Genomic DNA, 24,231 nt, shown 5'->3' with positions numbered 1-24,231 from the left:
AAGTCCAATTCTTATTGAATCTTTATATCACACTAAGGCTCTATAAAACATTCTGGTCATGAAGACCCTACTATAGCATTCAGACTGTATCAATTTAGAATTAGAAGATCTGACCTCCAGCTCCTGTCTTTTATATCTCTGGATAAGTCACATGACATCTCTGTGCCTCAGTTTCCCTATCTGTAATATGAGGAGGTGGCCCCCAATCTCACTTTCAATTCTAAACCTCCTTTCATATAATCCTGTGAATTAAGAAGAACCATGAAACTTCTCCTTCTTCAGTAGGGTGTCACTGATGCTGGAGAAAAGGAACTGGGCTTGGATTATATGGTAGTCTTGCTTCCCATGTTGTAATCAATTTTCTTGTTGACAGAATTAGAATAATAATACTTGACCTACTATCTCACAAGGATCTTGTGAAGGCTATAAGTGTTTACAAACTGTAACTGCTATATAAACGTGTTATTTTCATTAATATTCCCCAAATTCATTCTTCTCTATTGCCTATATTTAGAATACATCTGTATTTAATTATAGATTTATGAGCAAAGAAGAATATTTTCATACCTACCAGTCAACTCTTCCCATAAGTGAACATAGCCTCTGTTTGTTTTTATTCTTTGTAAGAGATGGGTCATTACCCCTTCTGTAGTTTGCTGTCAAAATGCAGCAAAAAAGACTCACCATCTGATAGAAATTCATAGGGGATAGTCCTGGTATTTTGCAGAATCTGGTGCAGTGGGAGGAGAAACTCTACCTTCTCTTGACCTTCAGCCCAAAGCAGGACATCATGAAATTGTTAAAAAGAGCAAGCGTGTGCAAAGGCGAAGTCCAGCCTCCAGGTAGGCTCCTGGAACTGGGTTCAGGGCACCCAGTGTCAGGTAATACCCCTTTATCTGGGCCGACATGAACCATGATCTCCACTTGGCTTACCAGAGGGTGATTCCAGGAATGAACTGACCTAGCCTTCTCTTTCCCTTCTGCTTCTCATATATTCTTTGTACTAGAAAAAGGAGATGCCTTAGTATTCTCCAGACATGCCTCAGACTTTCCCATCTCTCTGCCTTTACTGAGGTAAACTCTACCTAATATGCTTTCCTTTCTCTGCCTCTTGGGTCCATCTTCTACTTAGATCATATCCATCCTTCAAGGCCCAGTACAAAGTCATCTCTTCTCTGATTGGCTTCCCTACCCTCCTCACTCACAAGTGATTTTTCTCCATGGAATTCTCCTTCCTCTCTCTAGCACTTAAAATATTTGATTTATCATTTCAGAGGGATGCAGTTCAATTCCCATGCTAGACTATAAGCTCTCTGGAAGGCAGGACCATTGGTTTTGTACCGTATAAGAAAATACTTTCTAAAAATGAGGACAGTGTAAATGTGGGGTATGTTTTCTTAAGTTTATTAATAAGCATTTAGTAAATGTTACCTTTGTGCTGGAACTAAGATAGTAAGACAGAAGTGAAACATTCTCCATCCTCAAAGGGCTTAAATTCTAATAAAAAGGAGCAAATGAGGAGGGAGAGAGAGAAAGGAAGAGAAAGGGAGAGGGAGAAAGAGAGAGAGGAAGAAAGGAAAGAAGGGAGGGGGGAAGGAAAGGAAGGAAGGAAGGAAGGAAGGAAGGAAGGAAAGGGAGGAAGGAAAAGGAGAAAGGAAAGAAGGAAGGAAGGAAAGGGAGGAAGGAAAAAAGGAAGGAAGGAAAGGAAGGAAGGAAGGAGGAAGGAAGGAAGGAAGGAAGAAGGAAGGAAAGGAAGGAAGGAAAGGGAGGAAGGAAAAAAGGAAGGAAGGAAAGAAGGAAGGAAGGAAAGGAAAGGAAAGGAAAGGAAAGGAAAGGAAAGGAAAGAAAGGAAAGGAAAGGAAAGGAAAGGGAAGGGAAGGGAAGGGAAGGGAAGGAAGGAAGGAAAGGAAGGAAGGAAGGAAGGAAGGAAGGAAGGAAGGAAGGAAGGAAGGAAGGAAGGAAGGAAGGAAGGAAGGAAGGAAGGAAAGGGAGGAAGGAAAAAGAGAAAGGAAAGAAGGAAGGAAGGAAAGGGAGGAAGGAAAAAAGGAAGGAAGGAAAGGAAGGAAGGAAAGGGAGGAAGGAAGGAAGGAAAGGGAGGAAGGAAGGAAGGAAGGAAGGATTAATTTCCTTCTAATCCATAATTATCCTAATATTTAAGAATTAATTGACTTTGGGATCTCTCATTTTCTCCTTTACCTCTCTACTCATCCTTTCCAGTGTCTCCACATCCCAACCCTCCCCCTCCTACACCATGCTTTTGTCATATTTTCTTGTGACCTAGACTATAATAAGTGAGAAATGAAAAATAAATCAAGTTGCCTGTCTTTCTCTCCCTCATGCTGCTGCAGAATTTTGCCCAGCTGGGAGTTTTCTATGACTTTGTCCAGTCTTCTTTCCAGAGGGCTCAAGCAATGAGATTTTCATGGTTTCTCTTGCAAAGCTGCCCTGTAGTCTGATACTTCTCAGACATGAGTCTGTTCCTTCATCTTTTTTTTTTTAATCATCCCAGGATAAGTAGCCCCAGGATCCTCCTAGTGCACATAGTAGGTGCTTGATTGATTGATTCTTTTTTCCTATAATGCTATCAGGATATTTCTACCATATGGCATTTATATAGCCCTAATGTATACAAAGCACTTCACATTTGTATCACTGAAAGCCCAAGATATTTTTAAAGGACTACAGACATATTATCCCTAGATTACAAGGGAGGAAACTGAAAGTAAGAAAGCTTAAATCTCTTGTCCTGACTCACTTACCTGTTAGAGGTCAGAAATGAATTTAGGTCTTCTTTGGACCAAAGTTGATACTCTCCGCTATGCTGTGCTTGCCCCTTACATCATAGGGAACTTTGCTAGATGTGATCAAATAATTCTTCTTTTACATTTTTGTTTCTAACCCACAAAATGCTTTCTGATCTACCTTGGACAGGCCACCTATCCTTCTCCTCTCACCTGGGCCATAATTCCGATCAGGTTGGCCATCTGAAATGCACCCATTGTGCTTGACTGGTTGAGATATGAATGCCCCTCCAAGGAAAGGCATGACCAATTGACCTCCTGACATTACTTCTAGAGCTTTAATTGTAATTACAAAATAGTTAGAACCATTATGTCTCGCTCCTCTAAAATACTTACTAGGAGAGACATCGAACTAGGAGATCCCAGGCTAATTGTCATCCTTTCTATTAATTTACTGTGTGACCTTGACAAAGAGCTTGAACTCTCTGGACAACATTTTCTTATCTTTAAATATGATGGTTTAAAACATAAGGTTCTGTGTAGCTGGTCCTGTGATTTAATCACTGACAGATTCTTCTTCCATCTAGGACTCTTGCCTGGGCACATTTGCTAAATGTGTGGCATTGGACAAATAGCTCTCTGATTCTCATTCATTCTCTCTCTCTCTCTCTCTCTCTCTCTTTCTCTCTCTTTTCTTCCCCTTTTTCCCTTTTCTCTCCCTCTCTGACTTCAGCTTTCTAAGTGACAGGCAGGTTGTGACAAAAAAAATATTTATATGTTTCTTTATTGGGGGAGGGAGGGATGTTATCTTGTGTTAAAATGGAAAGATCTCTGCCATTGGAATTCAAGATCCTGCCTTTGTCACTTATATTCTTCATAATTTGGTGCCAATCTTGAGATTCATTCTCTGAGCCTCAGTTTCTTCAACTGTAAGACAAAGGGATTAGAATAGGACGTATCTAAGGCCCTTCTTGCTCTAATTGAATGAATGAGTACTTCCTGTGTGTCAATCAATGGGTTAAGCACTGGTAATACAGAAACTTAATCAACTGTGACACGTGTGTCACAGAGCTGGCGGGAAGTCAGGAAGATCTGAGTCAAGTCCAGCCCTAGACACTCCTTAGCTGTCTCACCCAAAGTATTTCATTTATGTGCTATTGCCTCAGTTTCTTCAATTGTAAAATGAAAACATAACATCACCTGCTTTTCCAATGAGATGATGTTTATGAAATCAGCCTCCTGACTCTTCCATGAACAACACCCTCCATCCCTTGGCTCAGGCATTCTCTCTGTCTGTCCCTCATGCCTGAAATGCTCTCCCTCCTCCCTTCTTAACTATTGGTTTCCCTAGTTTCCTTCAAGTTCTAATTAAAGCCCCATTTTTATGGGAAGTCTTGTTTAATTTCAGTGCCTTCCCTCTGTGGATGATTTCTTTGCTTGCTTTGTATGTGTTTATTTGCATGTTTTCTCCCCAATTGGATTGTAAGCTCCTTGAGGACAGGAACAGTTGTCTTGCCTTTTTTTTTTAATTATCCCCTAACACAGTACCTGACACGCAGTCGGTGATTAATAATGTTTATTCCTTCCTTTCCCTATGAGTGAATGAATCTGTTGTTTGATCAGTGTGAAGAGTTCCCAATATAAAAATCCCCTTTCCTGCTATAGATCTGTAAAGGCATCTGCCATGTAATTCATAGTCTTAGCAGATTTCCTGGGGCAATATGAGCTTAAATTATTTGTCCAGACCATTGAGTATTGCCAAAGATAGACCTTAAACCTAGGTCTTCCTGACACTAAGCCATATCTCTATGTATGATCCTATATTCTAATGTCTCATAAATGTGCTATAGATATAAAATATATTACAGTGCTAATTGTATGATTAAAATAATAATATAAATGACTAAAAGTAATGACTAAATTAATCTATGAACCTGTGCCCCTCACAATATGGACCTACTACCCTTTTAATAAGATTTGATAAACTGGAGAGGGAGAGAGACACTCAGAGCGATGGAGAAAGAGACACACAGAAAAATAAAATGAGAGAGAGAGAGACACAGACTAACAGAGAAAGAGACAAAGACAGAGAAGGGACAGAGAGACACAGAGAGAGACCGTGACACACACACACAGACAGACTGACACACAGAAAGAGAGAGACAGACAGACAGACAGACACACACACACAGAGAGATCATAACCTTGCATAAAATGATTTTTAAAAAAACTCACTGCTCAAGGCTAGATTACAATTCCATTTGAGAACTGGATTCTCCGTAAGTAATGTATTGATCCTCACAAAGCATGTAAACAAAAGATGTGAACAGAAGAGGGATGGACAGAGATGGTCAGCAAAGAAGAGACTTTTTATGATAATTGAACTGTCTGTATTCTTGATCAGTTTGGAAACATGGATCTTCCCAGGCATATGGAATTCTCTGCTTCTAGAGCACAGGAACAGTCCTGGGGGAAAAGCACTGGATTTGGATCCAGAATTCAAATCTTAATTCTACTATTTACTCCCGTTTCAAATTGTGTAAGTCACTAAACTTAGCTGGGACTCAGTTTCCTCATTTGGAAAACGGAAACTTAATTGGACTAACAGTAATATCAAAAAGTCAGGTAGGTTCTACAGTAGGTAGAGGGCCAGGTCTAGCATCAGGATAATTTGAGTTCAAATCTCATCTCAGACACTTATTGGCTATGTATCCCAAAGCTAGTCATCCAATGACATTCTGCCTCAGCTCAGCTTAAAGTAGAAAGAAAAATGGCATCTACCTCACAGGATTATTGTGAGGATCAGATCCCATACTTGAAGCTGATTCAGAAGACTGAAACCAGGGAAAACACCCTTGATCATTACAGTTTAAAAAAGCATTGGTCCATTTGTCATATTCAAGTAATCCCAGTTGGAAATCTCTATCATTGTGTGGGTTCAATTCCATTTGGAAACCAAGATTGTACCATAGAACACCAGGAGTCAAGGAGTCATGAGTTCAAATCCCATCTCAGATACTTACTAGTTGTGTGATTCTTGGGAAGTCACTTCACTGAACTTCTGTTTACCAGAGTTTCCTCATCTGTAAAATGGAGATAATAGTCCCACCTGAATGAGGAACAAATAAAATGATAATTTTATAGTACTTAATACAGTGCCTGACATATAGTATACAATATGGAAATGTTAGCTATTATTGTTACTATTTTACCCTGTTTACCTCGGTTTCCTCTGTAAAATAGGAATAATAATAATAATAGCACTTATCTCCCAGAGTTGAGATGACGATCAAGTAAGGTAATAATTATAAAGTACTTAGCAGAGTACCTGACATATAGGACACATTATAGAAATGGTGGCAGTGGTGATTTTCATTGTTGTTGCTGGATTGAGATAGGATATTGATGTTCCAAGAAGTACGTAGAGAAACTTAAGAATCCTAAAGGCTCTGTGAGTTTTGACTATGGGAACTAGAGTTAGCCTCGAGAAGAAAAGACATTAGTTGAGTGAAAAGAATGAGATGTGATAGCTACATTTATATTTTTCAAAAAGAATCTAACTTATTTTTTCTTGGCTTCAGACCAGGACTAGGAACAATAGGTGAAAATAGCCAAGGGGAAAAATGCTGGATGGGTCTAAGGAACAATCTCCTAAAAACCAGTACAGTACAAAAATGGAATGTGTTGCTTCCACTTAAAGGGAAGTTGAAGAGGAGAGAGCTGAAGGTTGAAAGGGAATCAGAAAAATTTGGAACAATCACTGGGTAAAGAGTTTGATGAGCAAGAAAGATTGCCAAGCAGCGGTGGAAGCCCAGCAGGAGTCAAACGTTTGGAATTTGCTTTAGACCCAATCAACTAAATTGAGTGGCTTCCTTCCCCAGCAGTTCTCAGTGGCCTGAGCCTGGGAATAGGAGCAGTAGAAGCAGCCATGTTGGGGAGTTGCCAGCACTGTGGAGAAGTGAGAAAAGTGTGACAAAGGACAAGAGGGAGAAGGGTTTTAGGTTTTAGAGATATCAAGGCATTGTGTCAAGAGTACTGGATTTGACTTCAGAAGACCAGCCTTCCGAGTCTTGCTTTATATTATTAATTAAACTGTGTGACTTTGGATCAGGTGTTTACTCTCACTGTTCCTCAGTTTCCTCATCATTAAAATTAGAGGGTTGGACCAGATGTCCCCAGAGTTTTCTTCCAGTTCTGGGATGTTTGGAACACATTTGAATCAGTAGATAATGATTCCAGGAAAAAAGTAAGGTAGAAAGCAAAGCAGATGTGTGTTAAGGGGGGAAAAAGGAATCAGAAGTTCCCCACCTACCAAAGTTTGGCCCAAGTCAGATTAAAATATAAATGAAAAATATTTAACAAAATCAATAAAAATAAGTTGATAATATGAAAATGAAGTTTTCTAAATTAATATGCAGCCCTCAGGGATCTGTAGTTTAGTGGCTCCCATTTTCTATTTGACATCAATGACATAAGGGTTGGACTTTAGAGTGACTGCAAACTCCCATTTCTGATTATGGTAGGCCTATCTTCCAGTTATATCAGGACTGAAAACTCAGTAGATTCAGTATCAGGACCATAGATTTAAAGTTGAGAGGACCTTCCTGGTTCACATACCTTATTTTATAGAAAAAGAAATTAAGGGTCCAGGAAGTCCATATTCTTCTAGATAACAAATGACTAAACTAGGATTTGAAGCCAGGTCTTTTGAATTTAAATCCAGCACAAACTCAGTTAGGAGACTATAGTTAAAGGGCTCTACAGGAACTGAGATTTTACCAGTGGTGGAGTTCTCATTTGAACTCAGTCATGAAGGATGAACAGAATTTGAAGAGAAAGAGAAATGACATCATTCTTGGCAAGGGATTGACATGAGTCAAGATAGAGGAAAAGGAAAATACAATAAATAATCTAAGAATAGCAAATAAATTAACTTGGATTTGTGTAAAAAACTAATGAGAAAATATTTGAAAGGTAGTGAAGCAAGATTCTAAAGAGTCTTGAATGTCAGAATAGTGACACTGGGCTTCTTCGGGCAACTTGGGCAAGGAAGGATTATCATGGAAGTTTTCTAAGCAAGAAAGGGACAATATAAAAGAGATTATTTTGGAATTCTGATAACATGTGCAGAATGTATTAGAGAAGGGAGATACTGATTTTAGAATTACCAAAGTAGGTTATATGAATCATAAAGAAATACTTCTATGAGACTCAGTTTCCCCATCTGTAATAGAAAGGGATTGCACCAGATGCCTGCTATCTCCTATCCTCTGAGAAGTAACAACCATAGTCTCTCCTCTGCTTAGTCAGTATCTATTACTTGGTTGGTAATTGTCTAGCCTTGACATCAATTCTCAGCTCAGCCTCCAGAGGCTTCTGGATCTGGTATTGATCTTTATAGTGTCAATTGACTATTCTATCTTTTTTTTTTTAGAGGGGAGTGGGGTATATATCCCTCCCTCCGTCAAAATGGGAGCTTCTATCCAAACTAGTGAGAATTCATTTTATAGGAAGATTTAATGAAACCCTCTTAGGAGTGTTTTACTGGAATCCATTTAAGTGAATCTGTTGAAAATGAATTATATCACTGCATTTCTCTGGTGAGCTAACTTTGCCATTATGCTCCCTTTTCTTCCACCCCCTATATGGCAATTAATCCAAGAAGAAGGCATTTTAACATAATATTTTACTCAACCAGTTCTTCCACCCATCCCCCATCTCCTTCCTTCACTAGATGTTCCATTCCTTTCATAAATGGACATAGGTAGTTTTACCACAAAGCAGTGAGACTAATTTGTGCAAAGGATTTATAAGGAGAATATTGAGTCAGCTGAAACTTCAGTAATACATATAGAGTGTTCTAACATAGAGAAAGGAAGGAAAAGGTCAGTGAGCCTTGGGCCACTTTGGATGGAATAGAGGGTCAGTGGAAGGTGATTATGGGAAATATAAGAGAGGGTGGCAATAGCTTGTCCAGAGCTTTGAATCTAAATCAGAGGAGTTTAAGAGTTACTTTGGAAGCATGAGGAAGCTACCAGATACTTCTGAGCAGATTTTTCCTATGAAACCAATAACCATCCTCTAGATTTCTTTTGGTGTTTTTTTTTTATCCAAAACATTTGGCATTCTGGAGAGCACCTAGAGCAGGGCAACAAGTGGGTGAGAGAAGAGATAGGAAGATAAGTCGCTGTTCCAGCGGTCTTCAAGATGTTGAAGGGGAAAGCATCCCCTCAGGAGGGCTAGCTCAGCCAATGGTACTTTTAAGCACATTGGATTTGGAGTCAAGAAGATGAGTTCAAATCCTGCCTCTGGGACTTCATGGCTCCATGGGGGAAAAACCTTAAAATCATTAGAACCCTCTGAAGCTCTATTTCTTCATTTCTAAAAGGGGTTAATAATAGCACCTGGCTCACTAGGCTCTAGTGTTGAGTTGAATTTACTGCGCTTCATATATCTTAAAGCATTTCATAAACACTATTATTACTATTACTCTTATTGTTTAGTAAGCACTAAATAAATATTTTCTGAATGATTGATTGTTAAAGTTGGGGTAGAACCATTTAACTAGCTTCCTCCCAGAACTATTGTGAGGAAAGTCTATTACGAAGGTTTAAAATACCTTACAGTGTTTCGTGAGGTGCCTGACTTACAGTTGGTGCTTAATAAATGCCCATCTACTTGTTGGCTCCATGGATAGGCTTGAGATATTGTCAGCCTAACTCCCATTGATTTCTATGCATCTCTCTGATATAGGGGTGATCCTGTTGCTTCTGGATAAGCTACGTAAGATGAAGTGGGAGCAGATGTGGAGGCTGACTGCAGAGAGGGAGCTGATGAGCATGCTTTCGACCTCATTGGCTGACCAGGTGAGAGTAGACCAATTATTGGCAACAAACACTGAGGCTATTCTAATGTTTTGCTTTGAAGAGTGAATTCACAGACTAATAGGAACTAAGATTTGGAATCAGAAGGCATGTGCAGGGTGCATTATGAAGACTTTATACATATGGCCCACGTGACCTGGAGCATAACAGTCACTCTCAGGCTCAGTTTCCAAATCTGTAAAATGAAGGAGTTAGAGGGGACCCCAAGAGCCACCTCATCTAGACATCTCATTTTATACATAAGAAAACTGAGACAAAGACAGGTAAAGTGGGACATTACAGGCTAGATGGACTCTGAACTTTCTCCTAGCTCTAAATCAAGATCCTAAAGTTCTATGATCAGCTTTTAAAAAAATATATGTTTATATATGTGTGTGTATATATATATATATATACACATATATATATATATTCTGTGACCATCTGTTTTCCTTTTAAATATTTTATTTTTAATTACATATAAAACCATTATAATAATTTTTACAGTTTAAAAATTTTTATAAAACTGAAACAACTTTAATTCATCTTTTTACAATTTTGAGTTCTCTTTATTTCTTTTTCCTCATTGAAAAAGCATTCAATTTGAAAAAGGTTATACATGTGCAATCAGGCAAAACATATTCCCATATTAGTCATGTTGTGAAAGAAAACACAGAGATGAATGAGAATAAGAAGAATAAAGAAGGTTTTTTAAAAAGATCTGCATGACTATTTAGGTATTTGCCTGAGACAAAGGGATATCTGAAACTTTATTCTTATCATCCCCTTGATTATGATCTTCCAAGGGTCTTGGACCACATAAAAGCATAACTCTCATGCTGTTGAGCTGCAGAAAGCAGAAGATTAGGAAATTAATGGAAATGTCATAAAGCCAGATTTTAGTTCAGTATTAGGAAAATTCAATAATTACATCTGTCCTCAACTGGAATGGTTTGGCTGGAGCACTGGGGAGGTCCTCCCTCTTTGGAGGTCTCTAAACTGAAACTACATGAAGATTGGGGAGGGAGGATATGTTAAAGAGGATATTATTTTAGGGTGTAGATTGGATTGGTGGACATTTAGTTTGCTTCCAACTCTGAAATCACCCATCTGCCTAGAACAACCAAGATCACCATTCTGTAGTTGAAGAAATTCTTCCCTCAGTGGATAGCAATGAGTCTCTCTGACCTCAGTAAGAAGGGCCCTCAGCCGACAGGTGCACATATCCATTCTTGGATCCATACCCAAATATTTAATTTCTCTGGTTCCAATTCACCTATAAAATGAAGCGGCTGGACCAGATGACTTCCACCTCTAAGTCTATGAACTTTAGGAAATGTTCATTTGTTGATATTTATAAATTCACAATAACATGTTATTGATATACATGTTACATAAATAGTTAAATGTATTGTGATTATAATTTACAATTATAATTAAATATAACAATATGTAAATAATATACATGTTAAAAATTAAATTGGGGATGAGGATTGAGAAATCATTCATCGTCACCACATTTAATTGAATCCCAATGACTTGACTTTGTCTTGAAAACCCAGGAATTTAGACCTTCAGTTAGAAATGGAAAGTTTCTTCATTCATCTAAGACTCTGGAGGCATATAATTCACCTTCTGGTGCCACCTGTTAGGATTTATTTAATGAGTTTAGCCATATGTTTGTGTCTCAGGGAAAAATCCCAAAGGGTTAAAACTTTCCTTGATATGTCTGAACTCGGTCACTAAATGGGAAATGTGTGCTCCCAGCTCCCTGTCCTCATGGAATCCTTAGTATATCTATCACAAAACTCCCCAAAAGACCCAGGAATTTCTGCAAAGACTATTTCTGCACTTTGTCAGAGCAGTTTGGTGAGGGGACCAACTTTTCATAACGCCATCTCTTCAATGGACTGGGTTCTCCACGTGAAGCCCAACCAATGGCCCAGAGGAAAAACGAGGTATTCCATGCCGTGTGATACTTTGCCTTATAAAGAAAGGCTCAAAGTAAATCTATCTTTGTTCCTAATTAATTAAAAAAAATAAACTCCTTGTAAGTTTCAAGCCTTCCCTGAGCCATTCTTATTTCTTTAATGACCAATCAGTAATCATCCTGAGCCATTCTTATTTCTTTAATGACCAATCAGTAATCATTTATTAAATGCTTACCATGTTCTAGGCTCTATGTTAAGGGCTAATAATATAAAGACAAAGAACGGAATGATCCCCTATCCTTGGGAAGCTTAGATTGGAATTGAATATAAAAATTCTATGCACAATTATATACAGAATAGGAGTTTTCAGGCCCATTTCCCAAGATGAAAGAGGAGCTCAATAACCAACTTTTTCTTCATTTAGCATTATTATATTCTTGGTTCTCAAATACTCTCATAAAGTCTCAAATTAGGCCATTTTAAAGATCTAACCCATGGCTATCTCAGAAAGGTTTTGTCATTATCATCATGATCTTTGCCTAGTGTTGGAAGATTGACTCTCAACCAATGAAGCTGTGTGGAGATCACCTGTAAAGTAAAAAGTATCAGTATGCTCTTACATACACCATGGGCATCAAACATAGCCCTGGGAAGGCTTCCCAGGGGTTAATGTCCCAAAGAAGAGACATAGATAAAAACTCAAAGATAGGGAAATACTTCTGTGCAACCAAACTCCTCCCCAAATCCTCAAAACCCAGCGTATGTATTCTAAAAATCAGAGAAATGACAAGATTTCCAAAAAAAAGAGAGAAGCAAAACTGTGCTTCTCCTCTTCCCTAAATCCACCACTATATTTTACTCCTTTGCAGCTCAGCTGGAGCCCATTAGACGCTGCTCCATATAACAGGCTGACAGACTTATATCTCCCTGGTACCACTGTCTCTCTGCTACTACTGTTCCAGAAGCTGGCAAGAGAAGTGAGGGGGAGTATAGCATAGTGGAAGGAACACAGTACTTCAAGTCAAGATTGGGCTTCAGGGCTACCGCAGATATTTACTGGGTTAGTCATTAAACTTCTCAGTGCCTCAGTTTCTCAGTTGTCAAATTGGAATGGCTTCTAAAATCCTGAGAGTTCTGAAGCTATGATCCTAAGATTTCACTTAACCTCCTGAGTCTTAATTTCCTTATTTGAAAAATGAGAGTACTGGACTAGATGAAGTCTAGTGACCTGTAAAGTTACTTGACATCTATGAGCTCTTTAATTATAAACTCTTTAATGGCAGAAACTAATTTTTTTTCCTATCCTTTCTTTATATCCTCAGCACGTAGCACAGTGCCTTATACATAGTAGGTGCTTAATCCATACTTATTGACTCAATTTTCTCATATATAAAATAGATGAATTGGACTGGATGAATCCAATTTGATGATCCTGATTTTACCCCTGAGACCCTCAGTTATCTATCTCTAAGAAGCAGGGCTTGGATATGATGGCTTATATTGTCTCTTTGAATTCTAAATCTGTAATTGAAAGTCTATTCTGGGGAGGCACAGTGATGAGATGGCTAAAATAATGGGCTGGACTTGACTGACTGTTGGCCTGGTTGTGTCTCCTAGGATATTTTCAATGCGGTCATCAAGCAAAATCCATTTCTGGTGTACCAGCTCCCCTGCTTCTGGAACGTCCAGCTGTCTGACCACACTCGTTCTGAACAGTGTTATCGGGATGTGTCTGATCTAAAGGTAGGGTGACTATGGGCCATGATGGCAAAAGTTCCTTCTCTTCTGCCCCTAAACATTTCCCTGCAAGTAAAATAAAAGGTTTCCTAGTGAGAAAGCAAAGGAAGAGAGAGGGGGCCTTCAGAAGGAATGAATGGACATACATCTGTGCAGCCAAAAGAGAGAAAAATCTGCTTTTCTTGCACTGTTTATTTTTGCCTTTGTCATTCAGGAATCTTGATATCCTCCACCATCCCTTTGTAGCTTATGAGAGCTAGGACTGCAAGGTCTTCTTTCCAACAGTGCTTCTTGATGTTTCTGCTCTGATGAGTCCCTCCTCATTCTTTTCCTGGGGTCTCCTAGAAATGAGGTGAACACACAGGAAGAGCATCATTACAAAGGTCTCATGTAATTCAAATATGAAAATTAGATAGACAGATGGATAGCTAAACAGACAAATGATAGATTATTAATAGATAGACGGATAGGTCTATACATAGATAATAGATGGATAGATAGGCAATTTGAAACATAGATTAATAAATGATGGATAGATAGATGTAGATGAATGATAGAGACAAATATGTAGACATCTAGATAAATAGGCAGGATTTAAACTCGGTTCTTTGTAACACTAAATTCAGAAAGACAGGCAGGATGATAGGAAGAGGGGAAGAAAGGACAATGGTAGGGACAGAGAGAGGGAGAGAGGAGGAACAGGAGAGAAAGATAGAAAGAAAGAGATAATAGAAATAAAATGAGGAAAGGAAAGAGAGAAAGAGTAAGGAGGAGAGAGTGAGAGCGAGAGAGAAGAAGAAGGAGAAAGATTAGAAGAACAAGAACAAAAAGAACAAGAAGAAGAAGAGAAAGAAAAGAGAGAAGATGATGAAGAAGAAGAAGAAGAAAAAGAAGGAGGACAAGGAGAAGGAAGAGAAGGAGAAGGAGAAGAAGGAAGAGGAGGAGGAGGAGGAGGAAGAGGAAGAGGAGGAGAAGGAGAAGACAACAAAAATAACAACAAAGAGGAGAAGAGGGGACATATCATTCCCTATCTACCTGGCACTATGCTAAATAGGGGTAATTTTTAAAAAAATAAAACATGCAAGCCAATCTGTATTTGTAACAATCAGAACATATTCTCTCAGTTTATAATTATATCACATTTCACTATGGTGCAATGCACAGAATGCTGGACAGCAACTCACAATACTTGGTTCCAAATTCCACTCTACTAGTATGTGACCTTATTCAAGCCGCCATTTCTCTGATCTTTAGTTTTCTCATCTATTAAATGAAGGGTTGGGACTAGATGGCTAATGTCCCTATGACTATATGTAACTATAGAGCGAGGGGTCTCTCTCCTAGCCAGACCTCTAAAGGCCAATGGAGGTTGTCACTTTACCAAAGTCACTAAAGTAGTAAGTGGAAGAACTAGGGTTCAAACTTCACATTCAATGTTCTCTCTCACCATACCATCTGCCTCTCTGATGTCTCATGAGTGCCCTTAGGCTGGAAAGTGGAATGTCCTGCCCCTAAACCCCACACAATATCAGCTTTTAGAATTCCCTCCACTTCCTACCAAGGGTTCAGAGTCATTTGGCAAGCATCCAAGAGAGCCCCTGCAGACAAAATTCATTAGCCTTAGCAATTAAGTGAGAAAATGAGGAGAGGGCAAAGAGAGATGTGAAAAGGGCAGATTATATCTCCTGGCAACAAGGTCTCTGGGGTTTTATCCCCTTGGATTTTATGATGATTCTAAACCCCCCATCACAGTATTATAAAAACCCTGTAATTCTGTCAGCACCTCTGATCCACTGACAGTGTCCCTGCAGGTTGTACACAGATGGGTTGATAGAAATCTCACTAAAGTGACCAAAATTAAAGGAGCAAAAGGTGCCTAATCCATATCCAGGCTCTCAGAAGGAAGGATTGGTATACCAGGAGCATCAACCAGGAATCTGGTGGTAAATGTTTAACAACCAGCTCTCCTAAAAGACAGGCCTTTTTAAAGTTTAATTGGCATAATTGATATTTCTTCCATCACTTTCTTAAGTTTAAACAATCAAAGTAAATAAATCAAAGTCTGATTTGTTATGTTTGCTGATTTGTAAAGTGTAAATGCTCACACTGCAAATTTAACAATCAAGTGATTGCCAGTTTAAGCTGGCTCAATCATATCCTTGACTGGAACCTAACCAAGAGTGAGTGGAAAGAAATAAGAGATTTTAGAAACAGATGTAAAATGAACTTTAAGTCTTGGAAATAGAGAGTTAAAGGACTTGGTAGCATCATAAGAACTTAAAGAGAGAAGAACTCTGGATTTTGAGTCAGAGTTCTTGAATTCAAATCTCACACCTGTCCCTGGCACTGGAGCTTGAAGGCTGCATCCCTCAATGGACAGTAGGCCCCCAGTGAGCTTTGTGCTGCCTCTACCTCCTTCCTTACCTCACGGCAGACCTGGCCTGCTGAATTGCCCACGGGGGCAATCTGTTCAGCCCTTCCCTGGATTGAATGACTCCTGACTGAGGGGTGAGAGGATGGGAATGGAAGCCGACCTGGCTCCTGCTCCCCCCAAGCATTCACAGAGCTCTCATCATTGTTTTAGTTGTTCTCTTAGCTCTGCTCTCTTGCTCCTCATTAATTCATAGAATTCTTCCTAGTTTCCTCTGAGATGAGGGCTGGATAACCACTTAGATACTTTCCATCTCCATATCTGTCATCCTACAACCTTATTTTATTTATTAGGACAGTTAACTGAAATTACTGAACAGCAAAGTAGATTAAGTGGACTCTGAAGACCATTTCGACCTTAAAATTATGTGATTCTCTGAAAAATAAGTCTGTAGTCCATATGAAAATTGCTACATTCTCTTATGGCCAATTGATGGTGTCTCCATAAAAGGAAACACCATTGGTCAAGTTTGGAAATGTTTTGAAGATACCAATATTTCTATAACTTCTGAGGAAGATGAGGAGATAGGTAGTCTGTCACAGCCAACTGGATTGCAAGGAAAAATGAAGCAAGAAACCCACTGGAGAATGGGTCGTGAGAGTGATGAATTGAAAGTTTGATTTGGGGAATATTAGGAAAGACTTGAAGTGGATCGTAGTTCTAGTTGAAGAGATCAAAAATCTAGCCTGACTTCCCAGATGTACTTTTATTTACCTTGGGTCTAATAAAAACCACATTTCTTTAAGCCCCATGAGTCTATGACTTCAATTTGTTTCATCTTTGATGTCCTTAGGAGAATTCTAAGGATTTCATCATCCCAATGCCCAAGGCTATGACCAGTCAACTTGAAGAAGGCTCATGTTTTCTGAAGAAGGCTCTAATTCTAGTCACTCAGTCAATGGTCAACAAGCACCTACCATATCCAGGGCATTGTGCTAAGTGCTGGAAATCTAATAAGAAGCATTCTCAGAGCAAAGTTCTCAAGGCCTTGTGCAAATAGAATTTAAAGTTTTTGATCTTGGACAGCATTAAATGGAGGTGTCCAGAATGAGGAGAAGAGAGCAAGCATGTATTAAGCACCTACTATGTGCCAGGCCCTATGCTAAGCACTTTACATATTAATTCTGAATGAGGGAGGGAAATTATGGCTAATGACATACTAATGATAGCTAATTGTTATATAATTTTTAAAAATAATCATGATATAACTATTATATTTTATAATTATATATTGTAATATAGTACAGCTAATCATACAATTATGGCTAACAGTTATTAGCTAATTATGCTGCCATCCTCTTTGTGATCCAAAAACATGTAAAGTATTGCATTCAGTGCCATGAGCCATGTTTCAGGAAGGGATTGACAAATTAGGGCACTACTAAGCAAATGACAACCAGGATAATAAAGGGTGTCAAATTCATGACATTTAAGGACTCATTCCAATAATTGGACACATTTACCCTGGAAAAAAAAAAGGCATGGGAGTTCACAACAGCTGTCTCTAAGGCATCTAAAGGATGGTCTTGTGAAAGAAAAAAAAGTGCTAGACTTGTTTTAATTGGCCCTGAGGATGGAAGCAGGAGTAATGAATCGGGTTTTCAGAGATATAGAATTGAGTTTGATATAAAAAGGAAAAAAAGCACTGAAAATACAAAACACTACTTTCCTAGCTGCCCCAAAGAAGGATGACAACTTGTTGGGAATCTTTGAGAGGGCATTCTTTATTGTGATTTGAGTTTGACTAAGCGCTCTAATAGGATTTCTTCCAATTGAGAATCCTGCTGTCTCCATTCTTTGCTTATGGGTCCTTTTTAAAGTCTTAGAATCTAACTTTCCATTGTTGTCCTCTGATCTGTCTCTCCTCACTAAATAATTCCTTTAACTCTTTGCTCAAAATTTCTGAAAATGGAGTTGATTGAATTTCATACCTCAAAATATCATTCATTGTAGAAAAGCTCCCTAAATAATACATAAGATAGAGAAGCAAATGGGCAAGCAGAACTAGTCAACTCTGTATACTAAGCAATGTTGTGCTTATAACTTTGTTTTTGTTCATCATTTTCTATGAGTCTGACTCTTCATCACTCCATTTGGAGTTTTCTTGGCAAAGATGTTGGTCATTTTTTTTTTTTTTTGCTGAGGCAATTTGGGTTAAGTGACACAGCCAGGAAGTGTTAAGTGTCTGAGGCCAGATTTTAACTCAGATCCTTCTGACTTCAGGACTGGTGCTCTATCCACTGCACCAACTAGCTATCTGCCCTTGTAATTTTTATTTCGTTCTCCAGCTTTTTTTACACATGAGGAAACTGAGGCAAAAAGAACTAAGTAACTTGTCCAGGATTATACTAGTTATTGTTCATCATTTTTCAGTTGTGCCTCATTCTTCATGACCCATTTGGGCCTCTTGGCAAAAATACTGACGTTTTATCATTTGAATTTGTCATTGTCACATGAAGGTTTGTCATTTCCTTCCCCAGGTCATTTTACAGATGATGAAACTGAGGCAAGCAGGGTTAATTGACTAGTCCAGCTTCACACAGCTGTTTGGTGTCTGAGGCCAGATTTGAACTTAGGTAGATGAGTATCTCTGACTTTAGGCCAGACTCTCTGGGCACTGTGATGCCAAAATTATTAGCAAATTAAATATAAAATTATAACTTCTCCTCTTCCCTCTCTTACCATTTCTAATAATCCTCCCCATCATTATTTCTTTGGTGCTTTTCCTGCTTTCAGCTTTTTTCCCCCCTTTGTTGTTATAACCACAAAATATTCATTTTTCCTGCATCTTTGCCAAGATTCCTTTACATTTATCCTTTTCTTATTTACCTCTTCCAGCCTTGGGGTGGGTCGGGGAGGGAAGAAGGTCCTCTTCTATCACTTACTGTATTGAGTCATGGTAGCATAGTGATTAAAGCATTCAGTTAGGAGTAAGAACCAACTTCAAATTTTTACTCTTCTTTGTACTCTGTGTGACCTTCTCTTGTCTGAGTCTTGGTCTCCTCATCTGTGAAATGTCTCACATGACCTCTCGGGTCCCTTCTAGCTGTAAATCTTTGCTTCTGTGCTCCCAGGCTCTAAGTCACAGGTTTTAGGTATATGTGCTAAGCATTACTAATTCTGATCATGTAGCCTGTGGCCAAGAATTGCTTCAGTGTGAGTTCAGAATGGTCAGCACCCAGCCGTGGACAGCTCCCAGATAGGTTCCTCTTTGACTAGGTCTAGCCAATGACTAGAGAAGCTAGACAAATCACCGAGACATGAATTCTAGACTAGGAAACCAAAAGTCAAGAGGAGCCTTTGGGTCCAGCTATCAGATCTCCTCTCTGGAGCCAGATATCCTGTAGCAACAGAAAGGGGGCAGTCTGTGAGCACAATCTAAGTAATTAGGCAGAGATTTGTGACAGGAGAACAAAACTGATATGATAATAATCACAGCCCATATTCATATAAATTGTACAATTTACCAACTGCTTTTCCCATAGCAATTCCTCAAAACAGGTAGGATAAATATTATTCTTCGCATTTTAAAAATGAGGGAACTGATGCTTGAGGATGTTGTCACACAGTCACTGTTTATAGACGTAGCTTGTGGGTGTCAGAGCCAAGAATCAAACACAAGACTCCCAAGTCCTCTTTTCTCTGTACAATATCACAGTTAGATCGAGGTTTACTTTAGGAGAGCTGAACCAGGAAGGAGAGGATGGAGAGAGAATAAATTCTAAGTCAATCGTCTACTGTCAACAGCTGGGGATCCAAATTGAATGGGGGTTGTGGGTAGAGGAGAAGAATGGAATATGGTGCCGTGTATAATCAAGAGTTTCCACATCAAGGATGGTGACTAGGGGGTGGAAGCTAGCTGCATGAAACCCCAGTCTTATGCTCACTACTGTGTATGGGCAGATTAACTTAATGGGAGTATGCTAAAGAGCCAGAGAAGAAATCTTATCTCAATTCTCCCCAGGTGGGTTGAGTAGCTGCTTAAAAGTATAGAATCCTAGAATATAGAACTGAAAACAATCCTAAAAACACTCTGATGCAGTCATTTCATATTAAAGATGAAGAAATTGAAGCCCAGAGAAGTGACATATTATAAAAATAGAAATACAGACTCCAAGTCAGGAGAAAGCTGTGTTCAAATTCTGCCTTCATCATTTATAATAGCTATGTGGCCCTGGGCACATCACTTACCAATCCTAATTAGCTCATTAACTAACCTCTCTAACTCTAACCTTTCTGACCTTCAGTCTCCTACTCTATAAAATGAAAATAACTATATACTACAATGCCTGTGGTATCTATATCCCATAGAAGATAAGGGGAAAGCTCTTTCCAAATCTCAACAATGTTAGAGAGATAGAGAGATGACAGTTGACAGATGACAGATACATATAAGAGAGAAAAGGAAACAGAGAAAGAAATTATACGTACATATATACACATATAATATAAATGTTTATAATATAAATATAAATGTATATTATATAAATATAATATAAATATATAGTTTCTATATATTATATATAATATAAATATGTAATTATATAAATATATGGTATATTTAATATATAATATAAAATATATAAAATGACATAAATATAATGTAAATATATATAATATAAAATATGTTTATATCATTATTTTATATCATTAACTTATGATCATTATAATCATTAATTTATGTATAAATTAATTGATACAAATGCACAAAATAAATATGTATATATGTTATAAATGTCATTATCATTATTATCACCATCTCACCAAAGATTACTTAGCTAATGGGTATAGCTAGGATTGGAATCCAGATCTTCTTTCTTCAAATATAGTGTTTCTTCCACCTGTGTGTTACTGAGGCCAAAGACATAAACTGACCCAAAACTCCAATTTGGGACCAATTGGTGAATTTTTAACATTCAATAAAATGTCAGGAATCTCAGTTGGATTCTTGATGTCAAATCTAGTCCAATCCAATCCAGCAAGTATTAAGCACATACTATATTAAAAACACTATGGTGATTACTGTATAATCAAACATTTATAAAGTACTTTTTTATGACAGACTCTCTAAACTCTGGGAATACAAAGAAAGACAAAAATACAAGTCCCTGCCCTTGAGGAGTTTCCAATCTAGTAGGGGAGATGACAGGAAAACAACTATGTATGTATAATATACATAGATGGAAAGTGGTCTGAGTGAGAAGGTATTAGTGGAGGAAAAGGAGAAATGGACCAGGAAAATGCCTTCCTCAGAATACCAGATTTTTTCCGAGTCTTAGAAGAAGCCAGGGGAACTAAGAGGCAGAGGCTAGGGAACAGCATATACTAAAAATGAGCAACAGCCATCACAAAGGCAGAGCTTGGGGAGACTCCTCATGAGGGAGGAAAAACAAGTGAGCCAGTGAGTGGATCATTGACTTTGTGAGGGAAGTAAAGGATAAAAAGATTGCCAAGGTAGGAAAGAGCCGGGCATTCAATTGAAACGGAATTTCTAGTTTATCCTGGAGATAAGGAGGGGGTCTCTGGAATCTATTTAGTAGAGGTGAGGAAATCATTGGCCCAGTATTTAGGAAAATTGTTATGGCTTCTGCAGGAGTGTATAAGGTTACAAAGGAAAAAATGAAAAAGAAGTTAATATACTATGGGAGAATTGTATAAACATTGTGTGAAAAACATATAAACAAGTAAATTCAGGGTGTTTGGGGGGTACTAACAATTAAGGAGCATCAGGAGTATTCAGAAAGAGATAGCCCATGGGTTGAGCCTTGATATAAGCTAGAAATTCTAAGATGCAAATATGGGCAAAGACATCCAGACTAAGGATTCTAAAATGCAGATTGAGGAAAGACATCCAGTCCATGCTTGTGAGATGGTCTATAAAAAATCACAGGCGTCAATGACAGATTATCAAGTTCAAAAAATAATGTCTAAAATATAGTGTATATGCAGAAAAACAATGTAGCAAGGAATTCTCAAGTGCGACCAGATTGTGAAGGGGCTCAAATGCTCAACTGCAGAGTTTGTATTTTATCCCAGCCAGTGGGTTGCATAGATAGGACTGGAATCCAAATTATATGTAGTGATGATCATTAAGGAGCCACGGATGGTTCTTGGGTAAAGTGACATGATCAGCAACATGCTTATTTTGGCAGATGTATAGAGGACAACTTTAATCCTTCAACCAGCCAACCAACATTTATTTAACACCTATTTTGCTCTTTTTTTGGTCAGTCATTTTTCATTCAAATCCAACTTTCTGTGACTTCTTTTGTGTTTGTGGGGGGGGTGGGGTATTTCTTGGCAAGCATACTGCAATGGTTTTCCATTTTCTTCTCCAGCAAAGACCAAAAAAAATCAATTTCTAGCTCCCAAGGACCTTATATTCTTTTGGGAGCAATAACATTTATGCCATTAGTATACACTCCAGGCATAGGAGACATCCTATACAAAAGCACTGAGAACGGAGAGGTGGATTAAGTTATGAGAAGACATGGACAAGTGTTATACAGCACAAGTAGAAATGGATAAATCACAATCTGTATCTTTGGAATAAACACCCCATTGATGAGACCACAGACCCACTGGAGTATTTGAGATGAAAGAGAGAAGTGGATTAGAAACAGAGAAGGCTGGAGGCTGATATGGAAGTTGTGGTAATACTCCAGACAAGAGGTGATAAAAAGCTGAAGTAGGGGGATAGTTAAGTAACACTCATGGGGAGCTGACATGAGATGCATTGGCCATAGATCTGCAAAGAATTAAATGTGGATTAAGAGAAAAGGGGAGGTGTCCACATTGACTCTAAATTTGCCAGCCTGGATGATTGGAATACCTGACCACCACTGAACCTCTCTGTGACCTTAAGCAGGTTCTTTTGCCCCATCTTGTCCGTACCACCTGAATACCCTGATCATACACCTTTAGAAGAACACAGCACTGATCCTTTAGGTAAAGTTAATGAAGTGCTTTGAGTCCATTGGCAAGGGGCAGCAGATGAGTAATTCCTCCCCTAACCTTTGTTCTGGCATTCACAAGGGAGCTACATAGGGACAGGGATCAATGAAGATTATTACTGTGTTTCCACTTCTTTCTTCCTTTCCTTCTGTAGGCGCTCTGCTGGGAATTCTTCACACATAATAGAATCCAGTTCAAATTGATTTTTTTTTTCCATTTTAAAGCAACAACAACCCAAAGCATTAAACATGATGAATGATATCAAGTGTGGTTTGGTTCCTCTCCCTGGGCCATGCATAGTGCCTCCCTGCCCTTAGCTGTGACAAGGGCATTCATTTTCTGCAGAGCCGTTCTTCCCTTTGTGACCCCCAGAAAATAACGGCATCCAGGACGTTCCACTTGATCTAGCAAAAGGTGATGGAACAGGCCACTGATTCTTGCGGTAACCTCTCTGTGCAAACACTCCAGGCAAGAGAACGGGAGGTTTGGATACTTTAGGTTGTTTTCTTCTACCTTTTGGGTAATGAGGCATTTTTGTCTGGGAACAAATTCCAATTATGGCTGGACCAAGTAAATGGCGGTAGAAATGCCAGTGAAAAAAGGTAATGGGTTATAGGGCCTAAACAGCAAACTGCAGCTCCAATGAGTCCTCCTTGCAAGATGCTTGGAGTAGTTATCAAGGACGCGGTTTCTATTTACATAGCTACAGTCTGGCGATTGTCAGCAATTGGAAAGGAAGTGGGAGGAATCACAGAATCACTGAATCTCAGAAGGAAAGGACAGAACCACAGGATTGGAGAATCAGAAAAAGCCTCAGCAGCCAGCCAGTTCAAGCCCTCCCAAAGTGGGATTCCTAGTATAACACACCAGACTCGTGGTTATCTAGCTTCAACTGGAAGTACTCCCTAGTGAAGATGTGGTTTTCCTTATGGATTTGGGCTCTTGTAGGATATCTACCCTGCCCCTCCCACCAGACACTCTTATGTACCATGCTGGGATACAAGCTGTCTGAAGCCTTCATCCCAGAAAACATTCAGAGTATGGAGAGAACAGTGAATTAGTGTTACCAGGTCAGCCATGGCCATATTTCTGTCACTGCCACCTGAATCCTGTCCTATTTTCTTGAGCATGTCAGTGGCAGAGGTCCTGGAGCCCCAGCTAAAAAATCCAAGTCCTTGATAGATTGAAACTTCTCGGAAAAGATAAAGAATAGTTTCCTTTTGTTTTTTAATACAACCAGTGATGATGGTGATGATGATGAGGATGATGATGGTGATGATGATGAGGATGATGATGATGATGGTAATGATGACGACAAATAGCTAACATTTATTTGGGGTGATTCAGTAGATAGAGTCCTGGACTTGAAATCACATAGACCCATCTTTGTGAGTTCAAATCCAGCTTGATACTTACTAACCATGGGACTCTGGACAAGTTATTCTATTGACCTCAGTTTCCACATCTGTAAAATGAGCTTGAGAAGGAAATGACAAACCACGCCAGTATCTTTGCCAAGAAAATCCTAAATGGCATCACAAAGAGTTGGACACAACTGAAAAACAATCAAACAA

General features: G+C 38.8%; 1 protein-coding gene across 1 annotated transcript in view; it reads left to right on the top strand.

The window, feature by feature from the left end:
• LARGE1 (LARGE xylosyl- and glucuronyltransferase 1) overlaps positions 1-24,231 on the top strand; it is a 586,713-nt gene that overhangs the window by 487,576 nt on the left and 74,906 nt on the right. Inside the window, exons 8-9 of the mRNA XM_051961549.1 lie at positions 9,495-9,607; positions 13,153-13,278. Coding sequence (XP_051817509.1) covers positions 9,495-9,607; positions 13,153-13,278 — 239 coding nt within the window. The remainder of the gene's footprint in view (positions 1-9,494; positions 9,608-13,152; positions 13,279-24,231) is intronic.

This window comes from Antechinus flavipes, chromosome 5 (assembly GCF_016432865.1).
Source record: "Antechinus flavipes isolate AdamAnt ecotype Samford, QLD, Australia chromosome 5, AdamAnt_v2, whole genome shotgun sequence".
Taxonomy (NCBI): Eukaryota; Metazoa; Chordata; class Mammalia; order Dasyuromorphia; family Dasyuridae; genus Antechinus; species Antechinus flavipes.
Note: the sequence above shows the minus strand (reverse complement) of the source record. Positions and strands in the feature narration are given on the sequence as shown.